At 34.5% G+C, this 26,132-nt stretch overlaps 1 protein-coding gene across 2 annotated transcripts in view; it reads left to right on the top strand.

Moving 5' to 3' along the window:
• Window positions 1-26,132, top strand: part of Wdr35 (WD repeat domain 35) — a 60,941-nt gene that overhangs the window by 688 nt on the left and 34,121 nt on the right. The window contains exons 2-12 of one of the 2 annotated variants that reach the window (XM_048804764.1): window positions 230-347; window positions 2,326-2,397; window positions 3,653-3,745; window positions 5,311-5,439; window positions 6,841-6,974; window positions 8,285-8,450; window positions 8,588-8,733; window positions 14,182-14,307; window positions 16,713-16,898; window positions 21,526-21,558; window positions 21,931-21,991. In XM_048804764.1, the coding sequence (XP_048660721.1) occupies window positions 230-347; window positions 2,326-2,397; window positions 3,653-3,745; window positions 5,311-5,439; window positions 6,841-6,974; window positions 8,285-8,450; window positions 8,588-8,733; window positions 14,182-14,307; window positions 16,713-16,898; window positions 21,526-21,558; window positions 21,931-21,991 (1,264 nt within the window). The remainder of the gene's footprint in view (window positions 1-229; window positions 348-2,325; window positions 2,398-3,652; window positions 3,746-5,310; window positions 5,440-6,840; window positions 6,975-8,284; window positions 8,451-8,587; window positions 8,734-14,181; window positions 14,308-16,712; window positions 16,899-21,525; window positions 21,559-21,930; window positions 21,992-26,132) is intronic. The other variant, XM_015479945.2, reaches the window with a different exon arrangement.

The raw sequence follows: 26,132 nt of genomic DNA on the forward strand, positions 1-26,132 counted from the left end.
CCCGCAGCCTCCGCCTTTGTCTTGTGTGCACTTCTTTCCTTCTTTATCAAATTGTAGAGCACGGGACATTTCAGAGGAACATGCCCATTTTCATGACAGCGCTTTTTTTTTTTCCTGCAAGGCTTTCGTGTTTCTTCTTGAAAGACTTTCATCATTTTTCATCTCCTGTAGACGTACTTCCCAACTCCTTCGTGAAAAGTTGCTAACATGACTGTGATTGCTTTTACAGATTTCCATTCCCAATAATGTGAAGCTAAAATGCATATCCTGGAACAAGGACCAAGGGTTCATAGCGTGTGGTGGTGAAGATGGATTACTGAAAGTTTTGAAATTAGAGACACAGACAGGTAAATGAATGCAAGCTCACATGTCTGAAATTATAGAAAAAGGAAAAGTGTCATTGATTCAGCGCCATATGCTCTTGGTATTTGTCAATATGAAATTCTAATTCTTTTAAAAACAAAAAACCCTAAACATCTTGTGACATTTTTTTAGAGAAAAGTTCAGAGAATGTCAAATGTGAACATTCAGCTTTTGCTGAAATTATTGATGGGAAATGAAAATGAATGAAAGATGAAACCAAGTCACCATGTTGTCTTGTGCCAGGTCCAATTATTGCCCTCTGTTATTAGGAGTCTAATAAAAATTATGCCAATCAACATTTCAGTAACATCACAAAATCTCACATTTTGGCAATTTTTTTACAGGTCCATATCATCTTTTTTTCCTTATCAGATGTATTGTGATTATACAACTAGTGCCCCCAAACAGAAAATAGAATATATGTTACCCTTTTATTAATAGATCTCTTATCTTTGTAGCTTTCTTTCTTTCTTTTTATAGTTCTCTGGAATCACAGTGAACAATTTTATTCTTATTTAACTTCCATACTATTACTCTATATTAGGGATCTAGGTAATCCCTATCTAGGTTGGAGATCTAGATAAAGAGATTGACATTGGAATCAGTTCTGCCACAAGATTACTGAATGACTTTCAGCAAGTTGCTTAATATCTTTGGACTTTGGTTCATTATTTTGTCAAATGAGGTAAACTATATTACATTTTGGGTTCCTTTATAGCATGACCTCTCAAAATTTGTCAGGCGTAAGAATCACCAGAAGAGGTTGTTAAGATGGATTTCTGGGATCCGTCCCCAGAGTAGATCTGGGACAGGGCCTGAGAATTTGCATCTGTAGTGATGCTGGTATTGCTAATGCTCTGACTACCCTTTGAACAGTGTTTATTAAATATTTCCCGTGTATTGGATGGTTAACCTGTGCTGTCTCATTTGGCTTTACAATACTCTTGAAAGGTGGGTATTCCAGGTGAGAAAACTGGGGCTATGATCATTTAATAACTTACCCAAGGTCACACAGCCTATAAGTAACACTACACGAAGGGCTCATGAGCATCCTAAGCAAAGAATAGTATAATTGTTTTGATGTGCTACACTAATTATGTGAAATAAAAGGCAGATTGGAAGATAGATATTTAAGTATCAAAGTTTGGCTTCTGATGTTTTGTAGTTTAATCTTTTAACTGTGTTAAAAGAAAAATATCTCTGGTATGTTTTTTAAATGTGTATGGATGTGTGTGTGTGTGTATATATATATATATATATATATATAACATATGTTATATATATATACAACTTATTTTGTCTAAAATATGTAAAAGTTTTAGTTACATTAAGAAATGAATGTATTTTGTTCAACATTGAAAGTGTTAGTTTCTGTTTTTCTGAGACAAGGTCTATGTTGTTCTTTCTCACTATGTGTTTGACCATTTCTTTAATTTTTTTTTGAAACATTTTTCAATACAGAAGAAGTCAAACATTTTGAATTTTGTCATATTTAAACATATTTAAATATATTCCCACTCTACCTTCCTGTCTGATGACTGAACAGTCCTTGGTCACTTTGCTAGATTCTTCTTTTCTAACAATTGGAATTCCTGAGAACTTGTGTGTGGGCTCTCTCTATATTTGCTCTCTAGGTTTGTTATTTTATTCCCATGACCTTAAATGCTATCTGTAGGGTGATGATCCCTCATTTATATCTCCAGAACAGTCCTGAATTTTCAGATTTGGGCATCTCCACTTGAATCTTTCATAGGCATTTCGTATTTACTATGTCCAAAATGGAACTGTTGATCTCTTAAATCTTTTTTCAGTTCTGTTTCAACTTGTATGTTAATTTCACTCGTTTGGTCAAGCTGGAAGTCTAGTCCTGCCTCTCTTTAACATACCCTTCATCAAAATTCCCATTGTTGTTTCTCCTTTTTTCATTGTTCATGGTAGTTTTCTTTGTTTTGTTTTTTTTAGATGATGCAAAATTGAGGGGTCTTGCTGCCCCTAGTAATCTTTCTATGAATCAGACTCTTGAAGGTCATAGTGGTGAGTCCAGCAGTTTTGTTTATTATGTGTAAATTGTAGTTAGTCATTTAGAAACCATTTACTTAATGTAGAAATGTCAACATTTTAAATAATTGTGATATTATTTTTATGGAGTCATAATTAATATTGTCCAGAGTCATTCATTCTTCCATAAACCTGAAAAAAGTAGGTGTTATATGTGAAAAATACTGTTATTTCTCTGTGGATGACATACATATATACGTCTATATGTATATATAATACATAAATATTATTTTCCTTTTAAAGATTGTTTGATAATTACAGATTAAAGGATACTGAAGATGTAACAACTGAATGCACAATATGATCCTAAATGGGATCCTGGAATGAGAAAAAAACAAGTATCTATAAAGAATATTACAACTGGGTACAGTGGTGCATGCTGTGGTCCCAGCTACTGGGAAAGCTAAGGCAGGAGGATCCCAAGTTCAAGGATAGCCTGGGAAGATTGGCAAGACCCTGGCTCAAAGTAAAATAAAATGAATTAGGAATATAACTCAGTGAAAGAAAGCTTATCTAGCACGTATGAGGGCCAGGGTTTAATCCCCAATAAGGCAATAAATAAATAAATAAATAAATAAATATAAACATAGAAATGGACACCTTGACAATTGAAATTTGAAAGTGGACAGTGTGTTAGGTAATGATATTTTATCAGGTTAGATTTTTAAATTTGTAAGATAGTTATGAAAGAGAGTATCCTTAAAAATACATACAAAGTATTTAGAGATATAAGAATTAAAAGAAATCAATTACTAATGTCACCCACCGGTTTAATATATACTTAAAGTGTGTTACAAATAGAATGTAAAACCTGGGAGGTTAGAAAGGGGGAAACAGATAATGGGCATTTTCAACCAAAAATGAACAAACAATTTAAGGGAACAACTTGGTGTCCTTTGGACATCATTATCCTTGGGAGGCAAGCCAGTTTGGTAAATCATGCTTATTTTTGTTTCCACTATCTGATTTACTGGCAGCTTTACATGAAGTGTGCCTTTGCAGACATGAAATAGGGATGGATGTGAGAGTATTAAGCATTGTAGTAGGAAATTAGTGATCTCAGTAATTATATCCTATGAATATTTTTGATATTCATAATATTTGAAAAACTGGTTAGTTGCATAGGAAGTCTTGATTTTAACATGTTCTTGATGTTTGCTTATATAAAGGTACAAATTTGAAATTAATTTTAGCCATTTTTAAGTGTCTAATTTATTTTCCAATGTTCTAGGTTCTGTTCAAGTTGTAACATGGAATGAACAGTATCAGAAATTGACCACCAGTGATCAAAATGGGCTTATCATTGTCTGGATGTTATATAAAGGTACATTAGGAGAGCTGCTTTAATCTTTCACAAATTGGAGTCTGGATCACAGTGTTTGGATGGAGAAATTACATCTCTAAAATAGACCCCTGGTAACCAGAAGAGCTGACTGCATAGTGATGATATTTCTGGATTTATTGTAGCTTACTTTTTATTTTATTTCCTTTGAGCTATAACTTTGCATTAAGAAAGCAAATTAAGTGACTCCAAAGTGAACTTATTAACTTGGTAAAATAGTTTCTACTCTTAGATAGCTCTTCTTCTCCTTCCTCTAACCCCTGCAGATTTCCAACAAGAATTAGGTCCTATGTGGCTGGTGGTTGAAGTTAGTACACTAGAAGAAAGCACATTTATGAAGAATTCAGCAGCAATAGTAATTCACTTCCTATATTGGACCAGTCAGCTTCCTTTTCTTTCATGGATACAGATTTTATCTTGGCTCTGGCTACTGACCTACAATTTTTGCCTCTTATCTATAAGAGACAGAGTAAGATAGAGAGGGAAAGAGAAGGATTAGTTTAGATGCATCATTATTACTAGAAAAGCAACTCATGATACATGTTCTCTTGAAGCCTGTAGCCATTGTCTTCTAAAGGGAAAGGTACATGTGTGTTGTTTTCAAAAGGTTCAGGGTATGTTGTTTACAAACCTATAATTAAAAAATATGTGATAGTGCTTGAATATTATTTTTAAAGTATGTGTATTTGAAAAGTGGAGTGGGGTAGAAAGTAAAGTAGATGGGAGTGAACTTTGTTTCCAAGATAAATTTTCTCTGGGCTTCAATCCTAATTCTATTAATACCCTGCGCTGACCAGTTATTTCAAATCACATGACATTTGCTTGGCTGATGGCCAGAGTTCCCTAGGCCAGAAAATGGTAAAGTTTTTAAAAAACACAAAAATAAGACAAAATTCCCTGTTCTTTTGCTTCTAATTGGGTTATACTATGAAAGAAGTCACATCTCTCTCCAACTCTGTGTAGCTCAAATGTTTTTGTTCTTCAGCATTAGTGATGGCATATGTAATGTGTCACTGATGTAACATGAATTGCTTAAGAATTTTTTTAAAGCAGACTTTAAGAGTTTTACTTAATGTGCTTTTACCTCATATGCTTAAACTAGTCATCAGAGAGTTTATGCATACATATAAGGTTGTTGTTATTCTGTTTTCCCCCCTGCTTAGTTATTATCTGAAAAGATAAGGTTTTCAAGTGGGAAAAGTTAGGCCTTCAGAAAAATAACTTGTTTTGGCCCTGCAAAAGCAAATGAAATTTTCTTTTTTAGTTGACAAGAAGAAAGCAAGAAAAAGAGAGAAAGTAAAAAGAAAAGAGCTGGGCATTTGTTGTGTTTTCTGTGATAGTCTTTGAAAAGATTATTAGTCAAGGCCTATGTTAATTTTTTCTTTTGTTTATGTTGATTTGAAGGTTTTCTAGTTTAATATCTCAGGTTGTACAAAACTTTGCAATTATTTATTGCACAGTGTATTTTATGAAGTGTTGTCAACTCTTAAGTACCATTTAATAGATGTGAAAGTTTTGACTTGTAATTTTTTAATTTGTGAAATCAGGCTCTTGGTATGAGGAAATGATCAACAATCGGAATAAATCAGTGGTTCGAAGTATGAGTTGGAATGCTGATGGACAGAAGATCTGCATTGTGTATGAAGATGGGGCTGTGATAGTGGGTTCAGTGGATGGTAATTGCATTTATTGGATATAGGACTAAGATCAACATTTAGCTTACTTTTTTATCTTTAGAGATTTAAGTTAATTGTTAACATTCTGATTGAAAAATAGACATAAAAAGAGAAAATAGTCGATATACATTTTGCTGAAATCTAAGAAGCACCTTTTGGTCCTAAACATTTATTAAGTCTACATGAGAAAACAATCTATTCTTTTTTGATTTCCTACAGTGGCACTGAAAAAAATGAATTAATTTTTCAGCATTATTTTAAATATGTCCATCATATAATTCATCTTTATATTGGTTAGACTATATAAATGCATAGATTTTATTTTCAAAAAGTATATAAAATCATAATAATATATGGTATTTTCAGTAGAAGATAGTATATCATTGTTAGTTGTATTTTATAACCTTAAAACCTATGTCTTTCAGATTCTAGTATGTAGATGAAACTGGGTCTTCTGTAAGTCAGCACCTTTGTATTAATGTGAATGAAATTGTTGATAGAGAAATAACATTTTAAAGTCATTTTCACATCTGTGTGTGTATATGTGTGTGTATATGTGTGTGTGTGTGTATATATATATATATATATAGTAGTCAGTGAATATTTCTGAGAATTTTATAGAGCAATAGCTGTGGTTTTAGAAACTAAGAATGTAAGCTGGGTACAGTGGCTTTTTCCCATAGTTCCAGCAACTCAGGCTGCTGAGGCAGGAGGATTGCAAGTTTGAGGTCAGCCTCAATAACTTATTGAAGTTTGGTTGGGAGGGAATGGTAAAAATAGAATGGTAGCGAGATGGAGAGCTTAGAGTTGAGGAAAGTGTTTTTTTTTGTTTTATTTTGTTTGAGGTGATGATTTAGAAGATATGCATATATTTAAGTGTTTATTAGAAAGAGCCTAGAAAGATAAGTTTAGTGAGAAAAAGAAAATGAGAATAATTTACCAAGGGAGATTTTTGCAAAGATGGAATGGATTAGATCATAGATTAGGTGGAAGGATTAACCTTAGACAGAGGTCTGGTTGGGAGATACCTCTTCCTTTGTATCAGGGAGCTAAGCAGAGTGGATAAGTGTGGATTTAGTTATGTTCTAAATGTCCTGAATTTCTTTTTCGGGAGCTTTTATTTCTTTTCCAAAGTAGAAGATGGGCTCATCTGTTAATTGGGAGTGAAAACCTGCATCAGTTTAGAAATGGGAGAGTTTGAAACAGCTGCTATTTTAAATGTCTCTGGGGTATTTTGCTCCTATAAGTGCTCAGTAAATATTTATTGACCAAATAAATTGAATGACTGCATGAATGCTGAGAGGAATGTGAGAACTCTTTAGGGAAACAAAAATGTTGAAAGCAGCTGTTGGAGGATCATGAATCTGAACTTTAAATAATTATGATTATGTTTTGTTTTAGGCAATCGTATTTGGGGAAAAGACCTGAAGGGTGTACAGTTGTGCCATGTAGCATGGTCATCAGATAGTAAAATCTTACTTTTTGGAATGGCAAATGGTGAAATACACATTTATGATAATCAAGGAAATTTTATAGTAAGCATATATATTTGTTGTTTTTATGTATATAATTTTATATGATTTTTAATATATCATTCATACGAACTCACATTTATTTATTATGATGGCTTATGTAGTTAGTCTTTATTTATTTATTTATTTATTGATGCTGGGAATTGAACCCAGGGGTGCTTTAACTACTGAGTCACATCCCCAGACCTTTTTATTTTTTATTTTGAGACAGAATCTTACCAAGTTGCTGGGGGCCTTGTTGCATTGCTGAGGTTGTCTTCAAACTCGAGATCCTCCTACGTCAGTGTCCAGAGTCACTGGGATTACAGGCGTGTGCCACTAAGCCCCTCTAATTAGTCGTTAGTTTGACTTTTAAATTTTTTAATAATCTTCCAACTTTAAAAAAATTTAAAACCAAATCTTGGCTTCTTTAAGGCAAATTGATGTAACATATTAGAGTGTAGCTTTTAAGTTTGATTTTTTGGTAGTTGGATGGGACAAGGTGCTAGTAAATTGAAGTAGAGAGATACAGTAGAATAATGTATAATTTAAGTTTTGAGAATGTATTCTGCTTCCTGAAGCCAAAGTTTACATGTAGATACCAAAGTTATTTTTGTAGTAACTAATGGTTGTTTGTAAAAAGAATGGAAAACTTAAACCATAGGGGAGAAAAATCAATTTTTAGAAAAAGGGTAAAAGAAAGGAGGCTTAGGTAGCATAATCTGGAGAAAAGTTTTGGTTTTGCAAGATTTAGCTGTGGTAGGTCTCTGATTACTGATGGGGCAGTTTTGTTTTGAGTGAGGATTGGGATAGTTCATGAATCCACTGATAGCTGAAAATAAAATTGGTATCGTTTGTATGACACTTTGCTATTTTCCAAGTACTTTCATATACTTTTTGTCATCTGAGTCTCCCACATCCTCCTTTAAAAAAAAAAAATTTTTTTTTGGTACCAGGGATTGAATTCAGGGGCACTCTACCATTGGGCCACATCCCCAGCCCTTTTTTTGTATTTTATTTAAAGACAGGGTCTCACTGAGTTGCTTAGTGCCTTGCCATTGCTGAGGCTGGCTTTGAACTAATGATCCTCCTGCCTCAGCCTCCCCAGTCACTGGGATTACAGGCATGCACCACCATGCCTGGCTCCCCCTTTTTTTTTAACTTTCATTTTACACACAGGGAAAATAGAGTTAGATAAGTGATTTGTTCAGGGTTGATAAACCAGTAAGCGATTAAGCTTGCATTCACATCCAGATTTTTAAATCCTATTTATGGTGTCATTCATACTGCTCTGTTTCAAAATGTAAATATTAAATCTAGCCAATTCTATCTAGATGAAAATGAAGCTGAAATGTTTGGTAAACGTCACTGGAGCAATCAGCATTGCGGGAATTCATTGGTACCATGGCACAGAGGGCTATGTGGAGCCCGATTGCCCTTGCCTTGCTATTTGTTTTGACAATGGGAGATGCCAAATAATGAAACACGAGAATGACCAAAGTAAGTAAAATTTCTGTTTTTATTTATTTTTTTTAAATTGGAGAATTTAAAACATACTTGAAAATTGTTCTTAATATCAAGTCCTTTCAACTAAGATGCTAACACAGTTACTTAATTTTCCTTCCCTTTTTGACTAGATCCAGTTTTGATTGATACTGGCATGTATGTGGTCAGTGTCCAGTGGAACCAAACTGGCAGTGTGTTAGCCGTGGCAGGCTCTCAGAAAGCAGTCACTCAGGATAAAGATGTTAACACGGTGCAGTTTTACACTCCATTTGGTGAGGTAAATGTATTGGTTTATCTTCTTTTCATTTAATGGTATAGTAGCAAGCAGGGAAAAAAGAATGGAGGAAAGGTACAAACTTGTCACATTTTCTTTTAAGGACATTTTGAGTAATAATCTTGATATATCAAGTATATGTCTGACTAATATCTTCACTTTACATGTTTTCATTTTATTTTATCATGGAATTTATTTTATAATCTGTACATGTAGAAAGCCCTAAGTTTGATATAAATCACTGTGCAGTAGTTATTTAGAATATTTTCTCTACAGTCTGAATAGCTCTTTTCACAGCTGGTTTTTGAGTAGTAATATACCTGTTTGAGGTTCATTTTTTTCCTTTTAAATGTAATACTTTAAATATGATTAGGTATTAAACATACATATCTGCCTGCCCTTCTGGCAAATTTCTAATAATTTTAATTTGTTACAGTGATTAATTGTTTTAATAAAACCTGTCTTAACAGTCAATATATTTTTTTAAGTTCTTTTTAGCTATTCATGACAGTAGACTGTATTTTGGCATATTATACATACATGAAGTATTACTTATTCTATTTAGGATCCTATTCTTGTGGTTATACCTGATGGGAGTTACCCTGGTCATGTATTCAAGTGCAGGCTAGGAAAGTTATGTCCAGTTAATTCTACTGTCTTTCCTATTTCCCATCCCCACTCCCTTTCCTTCATTCCCCTTTGTCTAATCCAGTGGATTTCTATTCTTTCCCTCCCCACTCTCCCTTGTTTTGGGTTAGTATCCACATATCAGAGAGACCATTTGGCCTTTGGTTTTTTGGGATTGCCTTGTTTCACTTAGCATGATATTTTCCAGTACCATCCATTTACCAGCAAATGCTATCATTCCATTCTTCTTTATGGATGAGTAATATTTAATTGTGTATATGTACCACAATTTCTTTTTCCATTCATCTGTTGAAGGGCACCTAGGTTGGTTCCATAGCTTAGCTATTATGAATTGAGCTGCTATAAACATTGATGTGGCTGTGTCATGTAGTATGCTGATTTTAAGTCCTTTGGGTATAGACTGAGGAGTGGGAAAACTGGGTCAAATGATGATTCCATTCTGGGTTTTCTGAGGAATCTCCATACTGCTTTCCATAGTGGTTGCACCAAATTGCAATCCTACCAGCAATGTATGAGTGTACTTTTTTACCCACATTCTTTTTTTTTTTTTTAAATACTTTTTTAGTTGTAGTTGGACACAATACCTTTATTTTATTTATTTTTATTGTGGTGCTGAGGATTATACCCAGAGTCTTGCATGTGCTAGGTGAGCGCTCTACTGCTGAGCCACAACCCCAGCCCCTTTACCCACATTTTTGCTAACATTTTTTGGTACTTGTATTTTTTATAATTGCCATTCTGACTGGAGTAAGATGGAATCCCAGTGTAGTTTTAATTTACATTTTTTTTAATTGCTAGTGGTATTGAACATTTTTTCATATATTTTTTGACCGTTTGTGTTTCTTCTTTTGTGAAGTGCTTGTTCAGTTTCTTTGCCCATTTATTGACTGGGTTATTTGTTTTTCTGGTGTTAAGTTTTTTGAGTTCTTTGTATAAATGGATTTTAGTGCTCTATCTGAGGTATAGGTGGTACACATCCATATAGATAACATTTATCTCATCCTAGACAAAGGTGCTGTACACATACATTGGAGAAAAGATAGCTGGTGCTGGGAAAACTGGAAATCCATGTGTAATAGATTGAAACTGAATGCCTATCTCTCACCCTGCACAAAGCTCAATTCAAAGTGGGATCAAGGACCTAGGCATTAGATCAGAGATTCTGTGCTTAATAGAATAAAAAGTAGGCCCAACTCTCCATCATGTTGGCTTAGGAACAATTTCCTCAATAAGACTCCTAAAGCACAAGAAATAAAATCAGAAATCTATAAATGGGATAGTATCAAACTGAAAAGCTTCTTCACAGCAAAGGAAACAATCAAGAATGTGAATAGCATTTCTACAGAATGGGAGAAAATCTTTATCACTCATACCTCAGACAGAGCATTAATCTCCAGATTATACAAGAATAGTCAATCTTTTTTTAAAAACATATATATATATTTAGTTGTAATCAGACACAATACCTTTATTTATTTATTTTATGTAGTGCTGAGAATTGAACCCAATGCCTTGCATATGCTAGGCGAGCGCTCAACCACTGAGCCCCAGCCCCAGCCCCAAGAACAATCACTCTTAAATGATGCTACATTAAAATATAAGCATATATTATTACTCTCAATGATATTATAAATGAATTAAATTCTAAAGATAATTTTCTGAAGTAGCATTGAACATTCAGGTAAGATAATTTATGTATTGGGCTGGGGTTGTTGCTCAGAGATAGAGTGCTTGCCTAGCATGCGTGAGGCGCTGGGTTTGATCCTCAGCACCACATAAAAATAAAGATATTTTTATGTCCACCTCTAACTAAAAAAAATAAATATTTAAAAAAAAGATAATTAATGTATTGTGAATTTAGAAAATGAGAGCTTAATATATATTTGCCTGTCTTATTTGGTAACCTTATACTCTATTTTTGTCCTTTTGGATACCTTGTTAATTTTTGTAAATTCACCATAGATTGCAATAATGAGAATTTTTGGCAGTAAAAAAGTTCATACTAATTGTTTTTGTATTTTAATATTAATACTTTTATGTATTTTGAACTTTTCTGTAAGGGTAATAAATGGTATTATCTGGTGCTTTTCAATCAGTACCTCAGAGTTACCCAGTGAATGTATTGCAGAGAGGAGGCACTCTCTGTGTGTTGTTGGCTAACAGTATTTCTGGTAGATGTAAAAACTAAAACAAAGAACAAAAACAAAATCAGAGTTTTTAAGGTACCTAAATAAAAATCTGAATTCTAATAATTTATATTCTTATAATCTTCACTCATATTTGTTGATTATTTTTGTGGGTCCCCATTGATTTAACATTATGTTATTTTATCTGTTTTTTTCCCCCTTTACTTCAGCCTTTTCCAGGTAGAAAAACATGGGTCCTAAGGTCTATATATTTTATCTTGCAAAACAGTATGTTAAGCATATCCTGAAAACTATAAGAAGGTTTTGGTTCAGCTGTACTTAAAAGTATCAGTTGTAGCTCTTCAGGGCATATTAGTAACTTGATATTTTTGGGATGAGTGAACATATGGGGGATTTATCTTTGGATCTATTTTATTGTTAAAATTGGGAAGATACTTGGAAAGAGGATCTCTAAGGTTCAAACTTAAAGAAACCTCAGAGAAGAGTCTGCTTCAAGTCTGAAGGTTAGGGCTCACTGAGTTTTGCACTGTGGTCTTAGCTGTGCACTGTAGTCTCAGGGGATAATGTGGTTGAGGTCAGGTTGAACTGGCTTTGAATCCCATTTCCACAGTGTAGTTTGTCTTAAGTTAGTTAATCACCGAAGTCCAGTTTACTTGTTTTGTGAATGAAGGGTAATGCCTCCTGGTACTATCATAAAGATTAAAGAAGATAATAATGAGGAAGTACCTAGCCGGGGCTTGGCACATAGCCAGTGCTTGGCACATAACCAGTGCTTACTAAGTCTGGTTTCTGCCCTTGCTGCAGCTAACACCTGATTGGTTTGCACAGTTAGGAGATGGCTTTATTCTCTCTCTGTGATGGGTCAATATCAAGTGTATGATCATAAAAACTTTCAGTTCCCTTTTGGATTCATGTAGGCAGCAAGATGAACCCTTCTAGGTTAAAACTTGAGTTTTTTGTTTCCATTGGTTTCCTTGGCAAAATGGGGTTCAGTACATTTGTCTTAGACTGTTATGACATTTTATAGTGAACAGAAGTTTATTTGCTCACAGATTTAGAGGCTGAGAAGTCCCATATCAAGGCTGCAGCATCTGGTGAGGGCCTTCTTATTGTGTTATCACATGGAGGAGGGTGGGACAGGAAGATGAAGGGCAAGAAACAGAAAATAGGGGCCGAATTACCCTTTTCCAGTGGCATTATTCCTAGTCAGCTCTTAAAAGCCTCCCCATTTAGTACTGTTTCCAGGTCAAATTTCAACATAAATTTTGGAAGGGACAAACATTCAGACCATAAGCAACATGAAATTTGACTTTAGATACATCTGCTTCAGAATACGGGATGCCAGTGCAATTAATTCAAATTTTGGGATTTATACTGGCCTGTCAAATGAGAACCATAGATTAAAAGGGCTGTGTTCATTGACTTGCTTATTGAGTCACTTATCAAATGTTAGTATATGAACAAACTAATTTGACCATGAAGTAAGTGCTCTTGAGGAACTTACTGTTGCATTCCCTGGAACCATGGAGAGAAGGCAAGGCTCATTGAGGAAGCACTATTTGAGTTATATTTGAAGGATGAAGAGGGATTCTCCAGGAGGACAAGGAATAGTAAGGATAAGGAGGCATGGGGAAAGAAGAGGAGGATTTCAGGCAGAAGAGCTGCAATACAGGCCTAAGGTATGGTGGCAGAGTATTCTCTCACACGTCGGCACACATAACTATGGCTGTATGGTAGGGCATTCAGCAAGGAAGGTAGTTTTGGGTCAGATGGGAAAAAGGTATTGTATTCCATGCTCAAGAATGTACGATCAATGGGGAGCTGTTGATTTTTAAAAAGTATTATTATGTTTTTAAAGCAGGGAAGGTTATGATTAGAGTTTTGTTCCAGAAAGATAATTATAATAGCAGAGTAGAGAGGGAATCTGGGGGAAAGAGGGTAGATTAATAAGGAAAGAGATGAAAGGGAGGCTATTCCCATAGTTTTCTCCACAATTTTTTCTTTGTGACCATTGAAAGGAGCAAAGGCAATGGGTCTTGGTGATTGGTTGTTTGTTGGGGAGGAAAGAGAAAGGTAGGACTTCAGTACTGAAGTTACTAATATAAACTTTCATGGACTCTAAAAAGTATAGCTTTTTACAAGTCTAAAATTTGGATGCATTGGCCAGGTGTAAACCCGGTAACTCAGGAGCCTGAGGCAGGAGGATATCAAGTTCAAGAGCAGTTTTCATGACTTAGTTCAAGACTTTGTCTCAAAATAAAAAATTAAAAGGATTGGGGGTGTAGCTCAGCAGTAAACAAATGCCTCTGGGTTCAATCCTGAGAACACAAAGAAAAAATTGGCACACATCATGTAATCAAAGTGATCATATTTTAATTAGCATGTTTTTTCTTAGTTGTACATAAAAGTAAAGATGTATATTTTAATCTATGGCATGGTAGATTTGATGACATTTCCTAATATTCTTTGGATATAGCCTATAAATATCTCCAATCATACGCATGTTTTCTTGTAATTAAAATGCAAGGAAAATGATCTTAAAATTAGTGATAAACTTTCACAAGAGAGTCTTCATACCACTTTTGATCTCCATGAAATGTTCAATGGTAATTTGTTCATTGTGATACTTTAGATTGAATACTTTTTTCCCCCCCAGCATTTGGGCACTTTGAAAGTTCCTGGAAAGCAGATGTCTGCACTATCTTGGGAAGGAGATGGACTGAAAATTGCACTAACTGTTGATTCCTTTATATATTTTGCGAACATTCGGCCCGATTATAAGGTATTAAGAACATTTGTAAAATAAAGTGTTTTTAACTAAATAATTTGTTATAACTCATTATATTCATAGTGGTTTTGTTTTAGAAACTAACAGAAAGGAGGCTTTTGTTGTCCACGAGGACTTTAAAACTAGCTTTTCTAGTATACTGTGTATAATTAGTAAAATGACCCTGTGAGTCAGGGTCTCAGTGTGAAACAGATGGCCCACCCACCAGAGTAATTGAAGGGCTTGTTACAGATGTGCGGGTAGCATTAAGGGACAGCAAGGGAGATAAAGCAGGCACCCAGTGCTTAGCAAATAGATGCCATCACCAGTGCCCCCAGTTGGAAGGGGCAAGGGAGTAACATTCCATGAGAGCTTTGGCTATGTAAGAGAAGCTGCCCAGCAGGGGCTTGGCTACCACCAACTGGCCAGGCAGAGACAGATAGGGGAGTAGATACTCCATCTTTCTACTTCATGTGCCTTTTACTGGTCAAATCCAACTAGGCACCAGTTGGCAAGGTAGCCCAGGTGATGGAGTTCATAGAAATCAGTTTCCAGGGCTCAGCAGAATAGAGAAGGGCAGAGAATAGATTAGGAGGGGGAAAAATGAGAGAGCAACTTGATATTTAATCACTATTTTATCTTAAACTTAATATTTGATCCAAAACAAGTTTGAAATAATGATCTGATAAATTATCTGTTATGAAGAATCTTATATATTTCATTTAAAGGGCAAAGCCCCTCAGAGAAATGACTGATTCTAGGACTAGAGCAAGGAAAATATAACATAAGTCTGGAGCATCTTAACTATGCCAGACAGTAATAAAGAACCCTACCATAAAAAAAATGTGGCCACGTCAAAGGCACATGGCAGACAACTAGGAAGAGCTCTCTTTGGCTTAAGGTGTAGCAATTTGAGGAATAAAACAAATGTTGCAAGTTCATTATAACCCAAATTATGAAGTTAATGTCCGTGAGCCAATACTGATAAAATTAACTTACTTTAATGAAAAACAAATGGGAGAGAAGAAACAGATCTTCCTTACAGAAGTATACCATCTCACTTATGTACTCCCCCTCCAGAAGGTAGAGCATAGTTCCAGTTCCTTGGCTTGAGTATGGGCCGCACTTGGTGACTCACTTCCAAAGAATGGAGGATGGAGAGAGGAAAGAGAAAGTAGCTTAACAGTGGGAAATCCCCAGGAACCCCACATCAACAGTGATGTCATGTGGATACCACGTACCTCCTAATAGGATGTGTTGAGATCGTGTCATGTGTCTGTTGATCTTCCTAAAAACCAACAACCCCATGATTGAGGGGCACTTTACAAAATACCAGAGCAGTACTCCTCTATATTGCCAAGGTTATTGAAAATAGAGAAAGACTGAGAAACTGTCACAGCCCAAAGGAGTCCATGGAGACATGTTATCTAAATATAATGTGTCTAAAATGGGATTCTGGGATAGAAAAAGGACACTAGGGAAAAGCTAGAAACTCAAAGTGTGAAGTTTAGTTAGTTGTAATAGTAATATTGGTTTCTTCATTGTGACAAATGTGCTATGGCAATGTAAATTGTTAATAGGGAAATGGATGAGGGGTATATGGGAACTTTGTATTATCTTTGCAACTTTATTGCAAATCTAAAACTATTTTAAAGTCAACATTTATTGTAGAAAATAATCATGGCATTAAAAGTAAACACAATTATTAGCTACTAATAGTAAAAGTAATGTGGACAATGAGAATTAATTTATTCAAAATTACATGTAAGTATACTATAAGAGTTAGAAGGGAAAGCTGTAAGTGCCTAAGTTTCATAATCAATAGCTGTGCAGTGTGGTGATAAATACTAGAATAGTTACAGCTAAAGATGTTATAGGCTCTTCATGAGAGGAAGTTGGGGAGGGATCTGCATTTTGTTATTGTTTTAAATAAATCACGCAGAAAGATTTGATATAAGAACAAATTTCATAAAATATGTGGATGGGGAAAGGCAAAACACCTATTTTTAAATATTGACTTGAGGACTCAGAATCTAAGCTTTTGACAGGGATAACACACTAGCTATGGTACCACTGAAGCTTAAGTCTTAAAAATTAAAAATAAGGAGGGTTAATCACACTGAATTTATTTTGGCATCACATTTTTTTTTTGTTTTTAAAATGTATTATTATTACCTTTTTGGTTATTTTAGTGCAAAAAAGGTAGGTATGAAGCTGAAGATTCAGAATTCAGGAATTCTACCATTTCTGAAGAATGTATTTTGTCAGTACCGATAAAGTACTTATCTGCATTATTCCTAGAGTAAAAATAAAATAAATTGCATTTTTTCTCCCAAAACTAAATATTCTTTCCTTCCTCTCTCTTCCTTTCCCTCTTTCCTCCTCCCATTCCTTCCCTTTTCTGTTTCCTTTCTTCCTAGTGGGGCTATTGTTCAAATACTGTGGTGTATGCATATACCAGACCAGATCGTCCTGAGTACTGTGTTGTCTTTTGGGACACTAAAAACAATGAGAAATATGTTAAATATGTGAAGAGTATCATTTCCATTACCACTTGTGGCGATTTCTGCATTTTGGCTACAAAAGCTGATGAAAGTCATCCTCAGGTAGGAATTCCTTGGTATCTTAAAGCACAGACTGGTGAACAGACTGGTTGGCATAATTGGGCCAGAGTTATCCACATTCTCAAGCATGGCCTGGATACTGGCAAGTACAGAAACACGGGGTCTGTTGGCCATGTTAGTCTAGACCTGTTCTGGAAAACTATATGACTCCAATGCTTCTGTATTCTCTGATTTTTTTCCCCTCCATTCAGCTAATCATTGGCAGTTCATATTGACTGGTTCAGTACTGAAGCTTTTTTCTCTGAAATATATTTAAAACACCATAATCCTTTTCCAAGTTAAAATTTCACAAGCAAACAATGAATATCCAGATATCTGCAATAAATACTAAAGAACGGATAAAATAATGACTATTTGTAACAGTTTGGGAAGCTTTTGACATTGAGAAATCTTTTATTTGAAATTATATTAGTTTAAAAGTCATCTCAGAGCACAAAATAAATAGTACATATAATATCTTGTTAAAAAGTGTACTAACAATTTAAGTATTTGTAGAAAAATGTAAATATTCCAAAATAGGACTACCAATGTCTTTATCTAGGTTATAATTTATTTCCTTATTACATTTTTGGTTAAAGGTAACCATTTGAACAGCCTTATTTGGCTTTGTTCTCTTCTGAAACTTGCTGAACAACAGTAAAGTTTTTTTTTTGTTGTTTTTTTTAAAGTCACAAGCCCATAGGGACCAGAAATGGAGAGGAAATGGCAACAAATTTTGGAGGTTAGAGAATAGGTGGATTAGTGATAATTACCTTAGCAGGCCTGAAAAAGCTGAACCATAAACTTTTCATGGAAAAAGCAAAGAAGCATCTAGTTACAGAATGTTGAAGAGGAACAGGACTTGGAGTGCCTGAGAAAGAAACTAACAAATAAAAAAAGATATAACAAAGAAAGTTCTCAGATCCCCATAGAAAGAGAACACGGGCAGCTGCTTGCTTAACATCTATTAAGACTGGGCTTAAATCTCCAGGAAGGATCAAAGGGGATCTCTGCACTGAAGGGCACCACGCATAGCTAAGGGTAGAAGAACTCAGATGAAAACCAATTAAATGAGAAGTTCAGGACTTGTCAGTACCCTTGGTCTTCTATCCCTACTTGGTTCCCAGAGCACTGGCAGCAGGGCATCAGGCTTTGAGGTAGCGGATTGAAAGAATCTTCTCTGAAGAATCTTATCAGCTCATGAGAAAAGACTAAGATTGGGAATCTCCAAGAAAACAACCCTGCTTGATCACTTCACAGTAAAAGCCATGCTCAGTAAGGCTTATTTGTGGACAAATAGATTCCAAGTAGCCTTTTAGTATCCCACTTTTTTTTTTATTTTGCGTATTTGGGTTCCTTTGGATAAAATTATATATACAAGGAATTTGATTTCAATCCCCATTCCTCCTCCCTCCTTCTCCCTCCTCTACTGATCTTCCTTTTACTCATTTATTTATTTATTTTGGTACCAGGGATTGAACTCAGGGCCACTTGACTTCTGAGCCACATCCTCAGCCCTATTTTGTATTTTATTTAGAGACAGGGTCTCACTGAGTTTCTTAGCACCTCACTGTTGCTGAGGCTGGCTTTGAACTTGAGATCCGTGTGACTCAGCCTCTCGAGCTGGAGCTGCTGGGATTACAGGCATGCATCACGGTGCCTGGCTCCTTTATTTATTTATTTATTATTTATTTTTAATTCTAGATGGACACAATACCTTTATTTGTTTTTATGTGGTGCTGAGAATCAAACCCAGCACCCCACGTGTGCTAGGCAAGCGTTCTACCACTGAGCTATACCCCTAGCCCCTCCTTTATTTATTTTTGATTGGTGCTTTCTATATATATATAAAGGTGGAATTCCCTTTGGTACATTTATATATGTATATGACATGATTTTGTTGATTAATGTATTTCTGTTTTTCTTCCTTCCTCTCTCCCTCTCATTTTCCTACTCCACTGATCTTCCCTATATTTTATGATATCTGATCTCTTCCCCCATTGACTTCTTTCCCTTATTTTGCTTTAGCTCCAACATATAAGAGAAAACTTTCAACCCTTGATTTTCTGAGTCTGGCTTATTTCACTTAGCATGATTTTCTCCATTTCCATCCATTTACTGGCAAATATTATTTCATTCTTCTTTATGGCTGGGTAAAACACCATTGTGTACATATACCACATTTTCTTGATCCATTGACAGGTATCTGGGTTGATTTCATAATTTGGCTATTGTGAATTATGCTGCTATAAAAATTGCAGTGGCTACATTGTGATAGTATGCTGATTTAGTTTTTTTGGATAAGTACGGAGGAGTGGGATAGCTGGGTCATGTGATGATTCCATTCCTAGTTTTTTGAGAAATCTCCACACTGCTTTCCACAGTAGTTGTACTAATTTGCATTCCCACCAACAATGTATAAGTGTACCTGTTCCCTCACATCCTTGCCATATTTATTGTTATTTGTATTCTTGATAATTGCCATTCTGACTGGAGTGAGATGAAATCTTAGTGTAATTTTTATTTGCATTTCCCTGGCTGCTAGACAGGTTGAGCATTTTTTTAATATGTTTGTTGACCTTTTGTGTTTTTTCTTTTGAGAAATTTGTGTTTAATTCTTTTGCCCATTTATTGATTGGCATTCCACTTTTAAATACAGCAGACAGATTAGAATTCTCAGACATTTGAAGAAAGCATTGAATTTAACAGACAGATACCAGTATAACCACAAGTAGAAAAGAACTCGGAGGAAGTAAAGACTAGACAAAAAGAAAAATTCAAAGATTCTATATTCTGCAAAGACCCATCATTATTATCTTCAGAGAGTTAAGAGGTTTCCATCTATAAAATAAGAATAGTATAGAAAAGGAAAATTTTAGAAGTTACAAATATGAGAATCCCATTGAAAAATTTGGCAGAATGGTTAGGAAATTGGATGAAAATACCCTACAAAGTACAGCAAAAAAGACAAAGAAATGGAAAGTAGTGAAAAAGAAGAAAATTAGAAAACTTAGTCTTGGAAGTTTAGTATTTGAACAATAGTTCTAAGAAAACTGTAAAAGCAAAATAGCATGGAATGAATCTAAAAAAAAAAAAAAATCCAGGAAAATTTCCCTTGAGGTTCTAGATTGAATAAATGTGTTTCCACATCAAGACAGATCACTGTGAAATTTCAGAACACTGGGGATTTAAAAAAAAAAGAGTCTTACAAGATTTCAGAGAGGAAAAACAGATTTCATAGGATAAGGAGTCATAATGACATCTGACTTATGAAAAGCAATGCTTTGGAGAATCGCCTTTAAAATTTTGAGGGAAACTGACTTCCTATCTAAAATTCCACATCCTAAGAAAACCACTTAAGTGTGAGGGTGGAATACAGACTTTTTCAGATATGCAAGGTCATAAAAATTTTACCTTCCATGGTGTCCCATTTTAGGGAGTTAGTTACTTGATGATAATGTCCATGAAAATGAGGAATAAACCAAGAAAGAGGAAGAAAGAAGAAGAAACAGGAGCACAGGGCCCCTGGTGAAGAGTGGTACCAATTGACTGCTCTGCAGCATGCCCAGGGAGGCCAGTGAGAGAAGGGCAGAAGGTTTCAGAAGAAATTTAAACATATGCAATTGTTAGATTCCCTAGAATGTTTGAACCCTTGAGAGGAGATAGACTTAACTAAGGAAAATCAGGGATTTGAGTTAGTAATGGGTGCCTAGAAAGCTAAACAAAGGAAAAAATAAAGAAATAATAAACTACAGGGAAAGCAAACTATGCTTGAAAGGAAAATAAATCATGGTATAATGGATGTCTCAGCTGAATAGCATTTACACAGTCAAAATAATGCGATCACTGATTTTTTAAACTGACATGTAATATTTAGTCCTAATTCTGATCTAACAAAATTATGTTAAAAGTGGAAAGATGAAGGGATAGAAGTATGCCCCTGGGTGGCAGGTGTTTGGGAAAGGGGATGAAAAAAAGCAAAATTCTTATCTTTCATAGTGGGAAGGTGACAGATAATGCACTGGATTGAAACAAAACAAAACCAGAAATAGCTCTAGAAATATGTTACTTAGATTTGTAGAGATAAATAGCAAGAGCAGGAGTTAAAGGGAGTAGAAAAGGAATGCTGTGCCAGTTTTAGCAAGAAGTCCTGTAGAATTATTTTTTGAAAATATAATTGATGAAAATGAAAAGTAAATTAAAAATACAACTTGTGGTATTTTGGACAGTAAATAAGCTTTTAAAGGGTGGAAGGGTAAATTATAGTATTTTTAGTATACCTTTTATCATTTGGTTTATATTTATGAAATTAATTAAACAGGTTTTAATTGAGATGCTGAAAAAGGAAAGATATGTATCAAAAATATGTATAAAATTGATTTATTTGAAATTATTATTCTGATTAGGTAAACATCTAAATAGAATAGTACTGTTAGTACAGGATACGGTGAAAGAAAAATGAAATTATCACTTTAGAACAGTATGATCTAAAGCATGCTTTATTATCTTCCTAATATTAGTCATTGATAATTATTTGAATATAAGTCATTTTTACTAGGTTGGATTATGTCTTTTCTGAATTAACTGAATTTTTCTGAATTTCTCATGTTGTTTATATATTGCTTCAAAGGAGGAGAATGAAATGGAGACATTTGGTGCAACGGTAACAAATTAAGTTAGTTCTTATATAGCTGGTTATAATAAGATAAAAATGAATTTTGATGTTATAGCTGGTCAGGAATTTTAGAAGTATACATGATGAAAAGGAGCCAGTGTATCAGTATTTCTAAAATGTCCTCTTAAAAACTGTGGTATTCTGTTATATTGAGAAATCACCCTTCATTTAATTTTAATTTGTATTTTTAAAATGGTTAATGCCTTAGATTGTCTTGTTTTTATTTGCTATTTTTGCACCTAACAATTTTATCAATTATTTCTCAGTTAATGATACTTGAAAAAGATAAGTATGATATATATTTCTTTATTAGTTGTAAGTAAGAGTTGTGATATTTGTTTTTGTTTTGTTTGTTCACAGTTTGTGCTAGTTCTTTGTAATTCTATTGGCACACCCTTGGATCCCAAATACATTGATATTGGTAAGGAAGTGTTAATATTTATTTTGTTTAGTCTTTTCCTGTATAATCTATTTCCTCATTTTTTTTTTCTTTTTTGTGCTGGGAATTGAATTCAGGGCCTCAGGCATGCCAGGCAAGCACTCTACCACTGAGCCATATCCCCAGAACAACAATCAGGTTTTATTTGTAACACTAATTCAAAAACCTATGATATTAATTAGAATGACCATACTTTCTGGTTGTCAGGTCCAGTACCAGATTATACCTGTTCTCATGGCAGACTTATTAACACACCATTTCACTCTCAAAAGCATCCTAGTTAAGATAATAAATTAAAAGGTTACTGTATCTAAAATCCATGATTATTCATAATTGCCATTATTTGCTTTAAGTGGGAAATATAATTGTACAGAAGTTGGCGTGCTACATAATGCTTAAGTGTAATAAACTGAGGATTATAGAAAGAATTTTGCTGTTAAATCACTTTTATAACTGCTTGTAAATACCTCTCTTCCATAAAAACACTTTAGCTGCTTGTAAAATTGAGTTTGCTCTTTCCAGAGTTTTCTAATGAAATTAGTCTATTAATAGGGACAGCTTTAAAAAATTCCCCCTTTTCAGAGTGCATTTGTTTCTTTAATTTTGCATTTTTTTTCTATCCAACAGTTATAAAAATAATCCACCAAAAAATTTTAAATTTTGTTCAGAGAAGCTTGTTTATAATCACTAACAAATATTTTGTTGCCCTTTCACAGAACTTTGAAAAGTAATGATTTTCTTTTAAGTTTATGGTAGTATATTGGATATAATATGACAAAAAAATCATTTAATCTAAAAAATTGAAAACCCCCATTGAATTATTTTCTGACTCTGAGAACTACTCTTTTCTTTCTTTCTTCTTCTTTTTTTTTTTTATTCTGTATTGGACATTCAATCTAAGCAATGAAATGATAATGTCACCTTCTAAATGTTTGCATTTTGCTAGGTTCTTCAGTTGATAACAAGCAAATGTGAAAAATATTTACTGGCCTTAAGATTTTATGCTCCAACGTTAGGGTGTTGGTAACTCATTCACCTTGATATATTGAAATATTTCAACTGCCTATCTATGTCCATTGTTATATAGGTATGTTCATATGTATGTATACATATGTTAGTGTTCCTTGTTGAAAGACTTAAGAGTATTACTGACTCTTGTCACAAATATCTTATTTATTGGAAGCATAACAGTTTTTAAGGGGTAAATTCTATCAATCTTCAGATTATATTCTTTTTCTTTTAAGATCTAAAGTTTTAACATAGACTCATATGATGATAGGGTTAGCCTCTAAGTAATTTTTGTCTCAGGCTGACTTTTCTTCTTTTGTTTCTGATAGAACCTAGAGGTGCTCTATGACTGGGCTACATCCCCAGCCTTTTTTACTTTTCATTTTTGATCAAGTATCTTGCTAAGTTGCCCACGTAGGTCTTGAATTTGCTATCTTCCTGCCTCAGCCTCCCAAGTAGCTGGGATTATATAGGTATGCACGACTGCACCAGGTTAGACTGTTTGTGAAATAAAGCTAAATGCAAATCCTTCCCTTTCATAAAATGGCAAATACTCGAGGGCACGATTATTCGTATTTTTGAGTCTCAAAACGTTTTTTGCAGTCTTGCAGACTGACATTTTAACAAACAGTTCTTTCATTGCACTATAGCAAACACAGCCAAAGTCTCAACTTTTTTTTTCCATACATATCCTGTAAAATTTCTTTATAAAGTTTCTATGCCAAATTTTCACAAGGACTGGAGACTAAAATGACAAAAAACACGTGTGACTGGTTCTATTCTGAAACATATTGTTCTTGTTCTGCTGTGTACTCTTGCTCTTAACAGTCTCTATGGAAACCTTTAAAAAAGGATTTTACACATTATTTGGGAGTATGGTTTGTGGAGCTCTGTTGTACTCTACATGTTAGGGTTAGGGCACCCTCTTTTGGTGCTCTTCCATGGGGTCATTATGATATCTGTGGTGTACTTTTATTCAAAGTACTTCTTTTCTTTTATATTTATTCTTTAGTTGTAGGTGAACACAATACCTTTATTTTATTTTTATGTAGTGCTTAGGATTGAACCCAGAGCCTCACGCATACTAGGCAAGTGCTCTACCTCTGAGCCACAACCCCATTCCCCAAAGTGCTTCTTTGTTTGTGCTGCAGTTATTGATCTTCTTGCCTGTTTTCTCCTTTAGATTCTGAACTTCTTAAAAATCTTTTTTCTAGTTAACTTTTGTATCCCCAGTACATAACACTGTGCTTGGCCTATAGTAAATGTTTATTGAACATGTGGAAGATATTTTCTGTCATGTAAATACAGAGTAAAGCAAATCATTAATAAGTATATATTGTTTTGGATACTTCAGTGATAACTGGGAATAATGTGAAATTAATTATGACATTTCTTTTTTTTGGGGGGGTGGGGATAGTAGAGATTGAGCTCAGAGGCTCTTGACCACTGAGCCACATCCCCAGCCCTATTTTGTATTTTATTTAGAGACAGGATCTCACTGAGTTGCTTAGCATCTTGCCATTGTTGAGGCTGGCTTTGAACTTGTGATCCTCCTGCCTCAGCCTCCCAAGCTGCTGGGATTACAGGCGTGTGCCACTGCGCCTGGCTAATTATGACACTTCTTACATGATGTCTATAAACAAGTTATTAAGATTGAATCAGTCCATTGAAAAATGACTTACTGCTCCCCTGCTGTGGGCCAGGTATCATGAAAGATTTGGATAAATGAATCTTGGGGCATAAGGGCCTCAGAGTCATCTTTTCTATGTAGAAAAGGTTGCATTTGAGCTGAGTTTTGAGGGATAAGTATTTCTTCAGTTGATATTTTAAAGAGAGAAGATAGCATTTGCAGAGGCATGGAGTCATGCAAAGTGGCCAGAGAGTGCCAGGTTGCCCGTGTTGCAGCCATTTTGGTGGAGCACAGCAGGTTTCTAATGGTTGTCTCTAACACATGCACTGTGTTTTCCATGTATTCCAGAGAAAGTTAATTTGATGAAAACTCTTCAGCGCAATTTCAGTTTACCAGCTTCTTTTAAAAGACTAAGAAATGAATGAGTAGGAAAGTGGGGGAGGGACTGTTACAAATGCAGGCATTTATTTCAGGGCTCAACATGAAAATATTACAAGCAGGTTTTACTTATATGTGAATTCCTAAATTGTTTTAAATTTTACATCCTGGCTTGACTAGAAATGAATGCTTTTACTGTTACAAAGTGCAATTAATGGAAGCACAATTATTTTCATAAAATTTTTTTCAATAATCTTTCTAGGTGTTTTGAATTTTTTCTTTCCAAGTATTAAATAGTTCAGGAGGGCATGAGGTGTTTTTGTCCAGAAAAATGTTCTTTTTCTAAAACATTTGATCCCTTGAAATTTGGCCTTGTTTTTCCTAGTAGCTTAATCTGGATGAAGTGAATTTTTTAAATAAAGATGTATCAAAATTTATATTGATGGCATTCCTACTCATATAAATTTACTGAAATCACTACTATATTGACTCAAAAGAACACATTTCCAATATATTTGTGTTTAATTTTGTATTGACTAGAGAATTTGTATATGGTTATATATATATATTTTTTAGTTGTAGTTGGAAACAATACCTTTATTTTTATGTTTGCACATGCGAGGCGAACGCTTACCACTGAGCCACAACCCCAGCCCTATATGGTTGTATTTTAAAAACCTATCTAGATAGTAAAAATGAGAATGAGAATAGCATCCGTACCTAATACTTCCTAATCCTTACTGAGGAGTGATTATGAGCATGAAACCTGGTGTCAGATTGACTGGGTTCATGTCCAACTCTACCACTTTCTAGCATATGTCATAGGCAAATTATAACTGTTTCATGCCTCAGTTTCTTCATATGCTAAATGGAGATAATAATGGCTACCTTAAAGGGTGATTGTGAGTTAATATTTGTAATGTGTGAAGAGGGCCTGGCATATATTTTTAAAAATCAATAAATATTGGCTTTAAAATTATTAAGTATTTACTCTATTCCAGGCACTGTGCTATGCTTTATAGTTAATTTCTCTTTTATAAATAGGATTGGCATTATTATTATCTTTAATTTACTATAAATAATCTGAGGTTTTGAGAGAAGAAATAC

This window comes from Marmota marmota, unplaced genomic scaffold (assembly GCF_001458135.2).
Source record: "Marmota marmota marmota unplaced genomic scaffold, marMar, whole genome shotgun sequence".
NCBI lineage: Eukaryota > Metazoa > Chordata > Mammalia > Rodentia > Sciuridae > Marmota > Marmota marmota.